General features: G+C 41.9%; 1 protein-coding gene across 1 annotated transcript in view; it reads left to right on the forward strand.

Annotated features, from left to right (window-relative positions):
• Positions 1-11,316, forward strand: part of LOC132997671 (F-actin-monooxygenase mical1-like) — a 29,284-nt gene extending 17,968 nt beyond the window's left edge. The window contains exon 4 of the mRNA XM_061067466.1: positions 11,127-11,316. Coding sequence (XP_060923449.1) covers positions 11,127-11,316 — 190 coding nt within the window. The remainder of the gene's footprint in view (positions 1-11,126) is intronic.
• The last annotated feature ends 716 nt before the right edge of the window (positions 11,317-12,032 follow it).

A 12,032-nucleotide genomic window follows, 5' to 3' on the forward strand; every position in this document is an offset into this window, starting at 1 on the left:
GGTGCAATTGGAAAAACACAACAGGAAGCCTGCTATTTTGCATTTAGTGGCCATTTTGGCCATATTCCACATTTTTTCTTTGATACACTTGTACTTTATAATTTTATTCTATTATGTTGCTCTTTTATAATATTTTGACCATTCTGCAGCTCGTATAGAGCTAAAATATGAACCTGTACTCCTCCTGTCCCTCTTCCCAGCTTCTGTGGAGCTGACGAGGGAGTTCTGTGAAGAGTTGGACGGCTTGGTAGGACCTCAGCTCACCTTGCTGGCATCTGATATATGTGAACAGTTCACGGTTAATCGCAGGATATCAGGGTCAGTTGAGAATCCACCACTTTCTGAATTTCTAACTCGCCTCCTTATGTTTTCCCTCTTTCTCTCTCCACATATCAATTGCCTGCAGTCATATCAGTCTCCAAATAATGACGTTAGACCAGAGAATTTTCACATTTAAAGGAATATTTTACATGCATCTTATTTTAACCAACAGTATACAAAATCCTTTATTAAGTGTACTTCATGGACTCCAAATTTCAAATACCATTAAACAAGTAGTTAAAAGTATAAAGAAAATTAAATCCAGCTCTTAATAACGATTAATTCTAGAAAATGGAAACTTCAAATCATTAACTCAAAAACCTTAAAAACTAATCATGATTGGCATTGGGACTCACCCCACGACTCGATCCACCCCGACAGGGCCTTCCACAGCTGAGGGTGCAGAGTGATAATGGTCAAAACACTCATGATCCTGGGGTCCATTACCGACAGTGAAATTAATAATAAAATTTAATCAAAGATAATGGAAAATCCAGGAAGACAAAACAAGAGCAAGAACGAAAACTGTGAATTCAAATTCTTATGTGAAAATGGACAAAGCCAGGTTGAAAACTAAATGGAAACTACTGATAGACCGACAAACAAATGTGTTTTATGTGATTTCTAAGAGGACAACGATAGTTTGAACTCTTACAAGATCCAGCAGTCTGATCTGACAACCTCAGGCTTAGCAGACCTTGTTGAGGGGAGAACACTGTCATTCGCCATCAGTTTGCCGTTGTTCCTTTGTATTAACTCTGTCTGGTTGCCAGTGATAGATGAAACTCTAATACTACTGAATATTGTCTTGGCACATTGTGGGTAACTGAAGCAGTGTAGCTTTAATTTTGTTTATGATCTTAAAGTTCCTGGATTCACGTCACAAATTGATTTAGTTCAACACAAAGTTAAACACATTGAAATCACTTTAAGTTTAAAATCAGAGTTTTGTCTTTGACACAAAAGATCAAAACTCTGGACTTAAAAATGGGACGTTTTAATTTCTGCATCAGGTGCAGAGCGGTGGTGGCTTTCCTACTTTTGACCCACAGGTGGCGCTGCAGTATAACAGCAGCACATCCCAGTCAAAGCCTTTATATTCAGTCTATGAGTCAAACACATGGATCATTTCCTCTGTGACAAACCAGATGTAACGAGAACAAAAACATCTCAGAGTGAAAAGTTCTGTTTCTACTTGTCTCTGCTTTGATGCTCAATAAACATCCTTCCACCGACTTCACTGGAATCATGACTCAGCGTTTCTTTCCTCTTCAAACAAACTGGTGGAAACATCTCGTCCTTGGTGCAGGTAAAAGAACAAAATCACCAGTTTGACAGAATGGAAACAACCAGAAGAAAAGTGAATGAGACATTTACAGTATGAAGAAGAGTCGATGAAGAGCAGAGCATATTTAAGTCTCTGAGGAAACTGTTTAATAAACATTTTATCATATTTAATAGAAAACTGACCCGAGGACGTTTTATACAAACGAAGATGAAGATTCTTGTTGTACGTTCTCGACCACCACCTTAGAACAACCACCAGGGGGAGACTGTAGCAGCCTCTGGGAACAGCTGCATGCTGGGAAATAATTGATGATGGGAGGTTCCCAGCACAGACAAGGGACAGAACGTGTCTGAGAGATGATGTCCTGAAGACAGGGGACATTTTGGGCCTGTTGTGTTGAACAGTTTGTGTTATTTTGTGGAGACACTTGTCTCAACATGAAGATGTCACTTCCTGTTCAAGCCCGTCTCAGTTCTTTGTGACTTCAGGATCAGAAATGTTTGACAGAGTCAGTTCCTGACAGGCTCCAGTTCTCACTGTGTGGAGAGGTCATCATGTGACTTTGTGATGATCCTCAACACACGTGTACTGAAACCTGAGTTTGACCAGTATTCACAGTTCAGCAGCAACACATTGTGCAGAAAGCAGAGTTGCACAGCCAGTTTATAGAGGACAAACGTTTTTGCGGCACCTCCTGTTACCTACCTGTTTCAAAATCTGTTCATTTGTTTTTAAAAGGTTTTTATTTTGAAATGTGTGCAGCACCAGCTTCATACAGTACAGTGCTGGTATTTATTTGAGTAAAACAATATTGAGGTTTATTGGAAGTGATTTAAACTTGTGTGGCTGCTCTGTTATCAACACACATTTACATGACTCACAGCAAATGAGAGCTGCGAGAATCAGCTGTAGAAGTTGTCACAGGCTGTGCTACCACTAGGGGGTGAAAGAGCTCCACTTCAACGGTGTCAGTGTGGGGGTCTCCAGTCGACAGGTTGGACTCTAGAAAACCACACAGCTCTTCCACTGCTGAGTCCTGCAGGCCTTTGTTTCCACTCAGATCCAGTTCTCTCAGATGAGAGGGGGGGGTTCGTTTTGGGTCGTTGTCTGTTCAATGTGTGCAGTCGCTGATGAATCTGAAACATTTAGTTTTCCAGTGACTGAGATGAATCCTGAAATAAATGAAGAGGAGATCCAGCAGCTGCTGAATCTCAGTGGAAATGGAAACCTGCAGAGTCGAGGCTCGAATATGAGACTGTAAATAAAGATGGACGACATGACAGCTCCTCAACAGTGAAGCAGAATCCTCTTGACTTCTAGGTCGTTGTTTTCACACTGATGTTCAAGTGTGTTGATAAGTTTCGTTTTAATTAGTTATTTGATAATATAGAAACTTTGTGAAAAGTTATGATTGACTGATGAGACTGAAAGTGAAGAATCTGTTGTTACCGTTGTCGTGATTGATAACCTCGTTGATGAGTCCCTTGCGCCACTGCTACAGGACACTGGTCATCTATTTATTAAAAGTTTATTAATATCCAATGTTTATTGTGTGAAACCGATAAGATGAACAGTTCTCAAGACATATGAGACACAGAGAGACAGAGACTTCTGGAATTAATATGCAACAAGTGCTGGAGGCTCATGTCTGGATCTGGATCTGTTTTACTGTCGGATTTTGCGGTTTTTGTGAGTTCAGTTTCTGTAATAAATACTCCAGCGCTCTCTGGGCTTATTAGCAGGATATGAAAATGCTGCTGCTGATATCCTGGTGATTAATTTGCATGTGAATGAAGCCTCTGTTGTTCACTTTACATTTCTTGGAGAGTTTTCTTTTTGTAATCCCCCAACCTAACACCGTGTGTCTGAGGAACTGTCCAGGTCTCCTCTTCGGCCTCAAATTGAAATTCCATTTCCAATATTTCACCATTTACATGAATTAAAAAGTGGAGCTTGTGCCTCTGGGCCCGTTCAGGAGAAAGAATCTGGTTCATGTGTTTTCTGTGTTATCACATCTCAAAGTGAATAGTTGCACTGGGAACTGTCACATTCAGCTCACAACAGCACAGGTTGGAAGATTCATATTCTTCAAAGTTTCCAGAAAAGTTAACGAATCTTTTCAATGGAATTAAAAAACAACTTACAAAGGGCTTCACAAATGAAAAACACAAGTCAAAACACATTAAAACACACGTATGAAAGAGTCAAAGTATAAAAACACTACAGGTGACAGAAATGTAATCGTGACCACACTTTAAAAACTAGAATTAGATCAAATCCTGGTACGATAACAGGAGGTTTGAAGTTTGGATTTAAAGGAAGCTTCTGACTCAGCCTGCTTTATTTCCTCAGGTTGTTTCAGAGACTCAGACTCTTGTTTCTAAATCTCTGTTTCCCTCAGTGTGAAGCTGAGCTGTCACAACAGCACATGCAGCCAGAGATGATACAGACTCACAGCAAAGTTAATGGAGTTCTGAAAAAGAACAATGACAAAGAGCAAAGGAACCATGTCAACAACTGTTCAGCTTCTATCAAAGAAAATGATAAACTGCTCAAACTGTTTCTATATAATACAAGTGACACCAAAGTTCTTTCTGTTCTGAACCAGTTGGATGAAGTTTGTCTGTGACGGAGCAAAGAATCGATCCCAGTCGTCAGGAACCTGATCCTGAGAGTTTTTACCGTTTACTGTTTTAACTCTGCAGAAATAACAAAACCTCTTCAAGCAGCAGAGTGTCTGTGTGAAGGTCTGTCTCCACTGAGGACAGCTGGAGCTTCCTCTCTGCTCCTCTCTGTCCCAGTGGGTGTTGATACAGCTCATACTGGAGCTGGGTTATTCAGCTGTGGCGTCTTTCTGAGCTCTGAGGTGTAATCCAACGAGGCAGAACTCTGCAGAAAGTCCACAGAAGTTGATGGAGGAAAAGAACAAAAAGAAAACAAATAACTCCGGATGAAAAAGTGAAGCCACACACGTAGAAGACAAGTGCATTTTCTTTGTGCTGCTAATTACAGCATTGTCGACTGTTTTGAGTTGATTAGTTTTGTGTTGATAAGTCATTTTTTTGTACACGGATAATATTTTTATTGTGTACGTTCGTGTCCCAAATAAAATGTTTCATAACATTTGCTGCCAGTGGTCGGGGACATTTCTTTAAACTTGTCACAATCGTATCTTCACGATCTGAATGAGATGTGTCATATTGAACGTGATGTATGTAACAGGAGGAGAGAGGTGTGCATGTGTGAAGCTGGTTTAGTGAAGTCACTGTACTGATATCATTCTGTCCACGCAGAGAGCTGTGGAGAAGATAAACGTCCCCGACCAGCAGGTCAACAGAGGTCGTCCTCTTTTCCCTCAGCGTTGATGGACACAACGCAGAGTCCAGGGACAGTGGGGTCGTGACCTGGATCCACACAGACCGGTTCGTCTCTGGAGCTGTGGACCAGCAGCAGCTTGGTCCCCAGAGGTTGCTTCACGTCACAGAGTGTGTTCTCTTACTTTCTGTTATTGCATTGAATGGAAATGGTGAACAGAGTTGGTGTTCACATGTGAACCGATACCAGTAACAACAACAGAACCTGTGAACCCAGTCAATGTGTGGAGAGCTGGAAGAGATGGAGGCGCTCGGTTCGGCTTGATTTTACATTCACTGTTTAACATGTTCAACTGAAACAGTGTTGTATCAGATGTTGGACATGAAAAATGAATGAGGAGCAAGTTCCAGCTGATAGTATCCACTTCTCTGTCTGAAGGTGAGTTAACCAGTACTCCACTCCGAGGTGGAGATGAATCCATTGTGTCTCTGTTCCTCTTGCAGACCTGCTCAGGCAGATAACATCTCAGGCTTCACAGAAGAGAAACAGAAGAGATAGAGGGAACGTGAAGGAAGAGACCTGATTGGAGCACAAGCTCAGAGCAGTGGAGGCTACGTACCAGGTGACCCCACTGACCTCGACTTGACTGGTGCAGAGTCGGTCCCACAGTCGGATGTAAGAGAGCCTCCAGTCCTCAGAGGAGCTGGGTCCCACTGGAACACAGTCTGGGGGGGGGAAACGAGCCACGCCTTCGAATGAACAGCATCCTGACATACTGTGCATGTTTCTGGGACAAGGATGAAAGCGTAATGAGGAAGACTCTGAGAAGCAGCCCATCCAGGACGCCACAAGGACAAGTTCACACACTGGAATTAAAGGTGGGCGGCTCCCTGCCTCCAGCGACTGCTTGTGAACCTGAACCTGGAAAACTGGACTCATTTTCAAATCTCTGCTGAAACTAAACCTCTAAATCACCACATCGTCTTCCATTCAGAGACGTCCCATGTCCTCTCCTGTCCTCTCCTGTTCCCTGGGCTGTCTCACACACACAGTTTACTTTCAAATTACTGTCAACTCATCATCTTTGTGTTTTTGACAGCTTCTCAGATTACTAAGAAATCAACCAGTTCTCTGAAGCTCAACCATTAGAGAGTTTATTGATTATTCAATTGATACAAATTTACTTTTTTTATTATAAATGAATTATAATATCATTTATTTAATAAAAACAAAAAACACTTAACTCAGCCTCTTGAATGTGAAGATTCCCAAAGCTCTTATTTTCAATAATTGGTCAATATTGATTATTGATTGAGAGCATTTTAAATTGATTAATCAATTCAGATATTTCTTTGGACTATTTGTTAAACTGAACAGTTCAGCATCCGATGCATCAACGTTCAGGAGCAGTCGAAATCCATTTTGAACATGAGTTTATTACCACTGATACACACAGTTAACAAGTGAATACAATCAGAATTTACATGATACAAGTAGATATCTATATATCTATGTAAAACATAATTTCACATCAGAAAATCAGAGCATGAAGTTACACAAGAGAAAATGTCAAACGTCCTTTGGTACCACCGTCTCAAAGGTGAGGGAACTTCTTCTTTTTCCAAAACACTGTAAACTAAACAGTGATGAGCATTATGGGACCCTGTCTTGTTGTGGAGCTGATTGACTGATTGATTGATTGATTGATTGATTGATTGATTGATTGATTGATTGATTGATTGATTGATTGAACTAATGAAATCAATCACTTAATAAGTTGCAGCCCTAAACACAAAGTGCCCCGACTTTACACTTACTACTTTTTTAAGACAGCAACCAAATAAGCAAATTAACAATTCTTCAACTGGAAACACAAATAAATACTTGAGATGCAACATGGGTCCAGCTCAACAAACTGAAACATCAACACAACGACCAATGAGAGGACGTCATAGTGCCGCCCGTCAGGAATGACTGACAGCTGATCTCTGTGCGGAGCAGAAACGTCACCACGACGAACTTTGATCAACAAACATGGAGACAAAAGAAGTTAAAGATTTACTCACAGAATCTAAATCACTGCTTTTAATGACTTGAGTCTATTTAAGTTTACAGAACATCAGAAACCTCAGGAAGTGTATAGGCTGTAGCTACATTAAAAGTAAAAACATCAGGTGAAGGATAACAGACTCTCTCTCTCTCTCTCTCTCTCTCTCTCCCTCTCTGTCTCTCTCTCTCTCTCTCTCTGCTCACATGTATTTATGTATTGCTACACTAATGAGATCTAGACCTCATACTTATTACAGTGGATTGATTAAAGGCCTGATTGGAGACGCACACATGAAATAGACCTTGCTTGAAAATACCTGATATGTGCATCTTATCAATTCTGCCACGTAACTAATAATTATTATTTACGACGATGTATATTAAAGAACTCTATTTTCTATGGTTTTCTTCCCTCATGTTTTAGAATTTAGATATTTGTGTTTACGTGTGTTTTTCTTTGAAGGAAATAAAAACTGTTTTTTTAACGTCACGATTCTCCAATAAGCTTTGAGATCAACTTGTTTTATACTGTCTGTGAATAAAACACTAAATGACAACTTATATGTCAAATAAATCCAATGAAAAGATGATTAAGGCTTTGTTCAAGTTTTCTGTGAAATAGAATTTACGCTCACACGTCAGTTTTATTTTATATTTTCATAGAAAGTAGTTTCTATGGTGGAATTCCAGTTAATCCAGTTTAGACTTGATGGGGAAACCATGTTGTCTGCAGCCAGGTACTCTGGCTCTTTGCAGTAAGATGCAAATCAGTGAGATTTGCATCCCAACGCAGATCTCACTGATTCAAATAATGCATCACACAACGCAGCTGTATTTCTCTAGATCTATAAACCCACACTGAGACTGGACTGTATAAATGTGACGTGGCAGAGTTCTGCAGATGGAGTCACACATTCAGCTCCAACACCAAATATAACAACCTTCAAATCACAGCAGGAAACATGGGTTTGAGCTCAGGCTTCATTTGATGCAGTTGGGCCGTTTGGGAGTTTTCCACCTTTTATCAAACTATTGACGGATCAGACCAATCGCAAGGAAACACGTCTTCATCGAGTTCAACGAGGAGGAGGAGCCTGAGAACAGGGAGCGGTCAGACTCCATTTTCACCTGGACGAGCAGAAGGAAGGAAAGTGAGCAGGTGAGTGTGAACACAACTTTCTGAAAGTTTTACTGTCTCACTCTCACACCTGCTGTTAACATCCGTCTGCTGATCACATGAGTTTGTCAGTTCACACCTGGTGACAGACGTCATGTGATCGGATCCCAGAGACAGATGTGAACAGCAGGTCTGGATCAAAGAGCCTTCAAAGGACTAATTAACAGAGTTAACTCACAGTTTCACTTTTTATCTTCATCTGTTCATCAAGTGTTTAATAACAGAACGTGTCTTCACATCATACGTTACAGTCACCTGAGTGTGTGTTTGTGTGTGTTTGTGTGTGTGTGTGTGTGAGTGTGTGTGTGTGTGTGTGTGTGTGTGTAAAATACACATTTAGCCATAGATAAATGATTAAAGAATCACACAAGATAATCAGCATAAACTCAATGTGGACGTCCTGCTCTACCTTCCTCTTCCTGGTTAGTGTTTTTATCATAAGTCGGTATAGAGTTTTCCCGGAAGCAGTGTTGCCAACTTGGCGACTTTGTCGCTATATCTGGCGACTTTCCAAACCCTCATGGCGACTTTTTTTGTCAAAAGCTACTAGCGACAAATCTAGCGACTTTTTCTGGTGTTGTTGGAGACTTTCTGGTGTTTTGGAGACTGACGTGAAAGCACGTATCGTTCTGCAGTTACTGTCCTCAACGAGCAGCGGGTGCCGCCGTGAGCCCCTCCGCCGTCCCAGAGCACTCACAGGCCGTCAGTCTCCCAGTAGCTGCAGTCAGAGCAGAGAGGAGAGCAGACTGCAAATGAATTGCGCATGCGCAAAGCCGCCGCTGATCCTGCCCTGGTTTACAGAGCGAGATGTAAGTGTCAATGTATCTTTACTGTCACTGAAAAACATGAGTCATTGAGTTCAGTCTCATCGATGCAGAGTCCACATCGGGATGCATCTAAGAATCAAAACATTTCCACACCTCTAGATGGTCTATTTCAATGGCAAGATAAAAAAAAAAACAAGAATCAACAGAAGAATACGGAAGCTTATTGCATTCACTTGAAAAAAAAAGTTCTGTTTTTTATTTTATTGAGGACTTATCTCGGATAAGATAATTATCTAAAAAAAACAAACAAAGAAGTGAATGTAATACGCTTCTGTAGAAGAAAGCTCATTTGTAGTTCTAAACATATTAAGGTTGTTTTTTTCTCACTTTTTGTACGTCCTACAGCGACCATTACAATTATACAAATTAGGCGATGACGTCATTTAGCGACTTCTAGCGATTTTTAGGACAGCCAATAGCTACTTTCCTTGCTGAGGAGTTGGCAACACTGCCTGGAAGCTCCCTCCAGGGAGACCGGGCGAGCCGGCTGTACCAGAGGTCCAGAACAGTTCTTTAAATTCAGTGCCAGGAAAGTGGTGGGGAAAGGGTCCTCCACATTAGGGGAAATGGACATGTAATAGGTTGCAAATGCCATGCCTGTAGTTTTTAGTTTAACAGATACCCCCTCTATTTTTGAAATACAATTGAACCAGTCTCACAGTTTGTCATGTTAGTTGTGCTCCAGGCCAGTGGATGGCGATGTGGTGCAGCGGTGGATTCGAGAGTATACACGGGGCAGGTAGTGCGTACGTCATATTAAAGTGAGTTCGTACTGAGCAAGACGTGTCTAACTCGTCTCCTTCTTTAATCCACAGGCAAGACAAAAGTCAGCTTCATAACTAGTTTAGTGTCAGAGTTAAGTGTGGATGTTATGTTAGATGAGTGCTGATGACAGTGAAAAGTGTGGGGAAAGTACTCAAATGTATAGTTTAGTGACTCGACGGGCAGCGGGTACACGTACTTTTCTTCTGAAGTTTCAACCACTGGTCGGTATCACAAATACTGCGGTTCAGTAAGGTAACAATGTTCGGAAATGTGTTAAAAGTATTTGTAGCCAGCTCTTGGCGTATGTGCACAGGTTCAATGTTATATATTAACAAGCTGTATTTCATCGGCAAAAGCCGGGTCTCGCCATTTTGTGAGAGGCCACTGAGGAGTGGGAGTGTGTGTGTACGTGCGGAGTGTAAAATGGCGATATATGTGATGGAAGAAAGTGTTAAAAACCGTGTGTATGAGAGTTATTCTCAGAATGGTGTGTGTATGAGTCAGTGTAGTAACTTATGTCCAGTGAATGTGTTTCAATCTTGTTAATTATTATTTATGTATCTGTCATTTCATGTTTGTATTATTTTTGAGTATAATGTTAATGTGAAACCGAATGGATAATTTTGGTGGGGATCTAAATTGAAAATGGTCCCGTACAGGACAGGCTCCTGCAGCAGCCTGTGCAGGGAGTCCCCCTGTTGCCTTCGCCCTTTTTTTTACAAGGTTCCAGACTTTAAAAACACTCAAAACCAGGAAGAGATGGAGAGACTATCTTGTTATCGCTCATTAAAAACAGGCTACAATCCATGAGTTCAAAAACAGCCGCTCTTTTAGAATCAGCTCTGGCTCAGTTCACATTTAAAGTGCTGATTTTAAAATCACACACGGATAAAAAAAAAAGAAAAGCAGTCAGAAAACAGGTCAGTAAAAGAGAAGAGTAAAAGGACTTTTTAAAACTCCTCATCATCAGTGATCTCAACATGAGTTTCCGGAGTCTATAGAATTGTTGGTCTGTTAAAAAACCATTGATACCTGTTTTTCTGGTGAGCGGTTTAGCGTACTTTAAAAACAGTTTTAAGTCAGGGAAATTATCCTCAAGCGAGGGCAGCCTCTGGCCTTTTGTGGTTTCTAGGAAGGTTCTTATATCAGTGGGGGGGTAGAGGCCGTGCGTGTCTACCTGAGAGGGGCGGGGCACACTCCCCTGGCTGGACCTCAGCCCGCGGCTTACCTTGCAGGCTTTTGCATTGTTGTGCCCAGTCCCTGAATTTTTCCTCTTTTGAGTCATTTTAAACATTTCTTCACCACTCACGTCATCAATCCATCTCAGTTTCATCTATTCCGATTGGGTCTGGCTGGCTGTCGTTTTATTTTCTTGCCTGCTCAGAGTAACTGTTTACAGGGGGGGCTCCCCCCTCGACTCCCACCTCCGGGAGCGGACTCTCCGGAGCTTTGGAGGCTACCTTAGTCTCCGGAACCCCCCCCTCCACCAGAGGAGCGGGAGGCTCTGTAGCAACAGCAGCCTCGGGCTGGGCTGCTCGCGGAAGCCGCTGCGCTCCATCCTCCCCGCACTCTAAACACTTCATTGTTTCGTATGACACAAAAAACACATAATTAAACCCCTCAATTTTAAACAAGAAAGACATGTTCATCTGCTTGGTGTTGTCTCTGAGGACCATGACCACTTGTCTCTGGTGATTCACTACGTGCCTCAGTTTGTGGGATTTGCTCCAAAGAGACACCAATTTATTCCGGACACAATCTGGCCGTACCAGGACAATTCTTTGGCCAGAGTGTCGTTTTTAATGAAGGGGGGTGCGTTGGAGATCATCACCCTCGTGGCTGGGTTAACGTGGATCACCACTCCCATCTCCACCACCTCGTTCACCTTTGCTGTGTTATCTTAAAACATGACAATGGCCCCGTTCATCCGGGAGGCCGACCTGACCGAGTCACAGCCGACCACCTCTCTCACCGCCAGCGTGGCCTCTGCCACACTGCATGCTGCCACTGGGGGGATCAGCTTGATGGCATGCTGGCGAGTCAGACTCTAAAAGTTGGCTGCCGCTGCCACAGGCATGCTGCCTGTTAGCACACACGCGCACACACTCACTCAGCAAACTAATCTAAACAGAAAAAAAACAACTAGACAACCTGAAGTTTTTTACTGTAACTCCAGCCTACCTGAGGATTCTGATGTGATCACTGTATTTCCTTGTATATAAGAAGTCCTGTGTACTAAAATAATACCAGTACTACAAACTATGAAGCCCTGCATCTATTTCACAATAAA

This window comes from Limanda limanda, chromosome 2 (genome assembly GCF_963576545.1).
Source record: "Limanda limanda chromosome 2, fLimLim1.1, whole genome shotgun sequence".
Lineage (NCBI taxonomy): Eukaryota > Metazoa > Chordata > Actinopteri > Pleuronectiformes > Pleuronectidae > Limanda > Limanda limanda.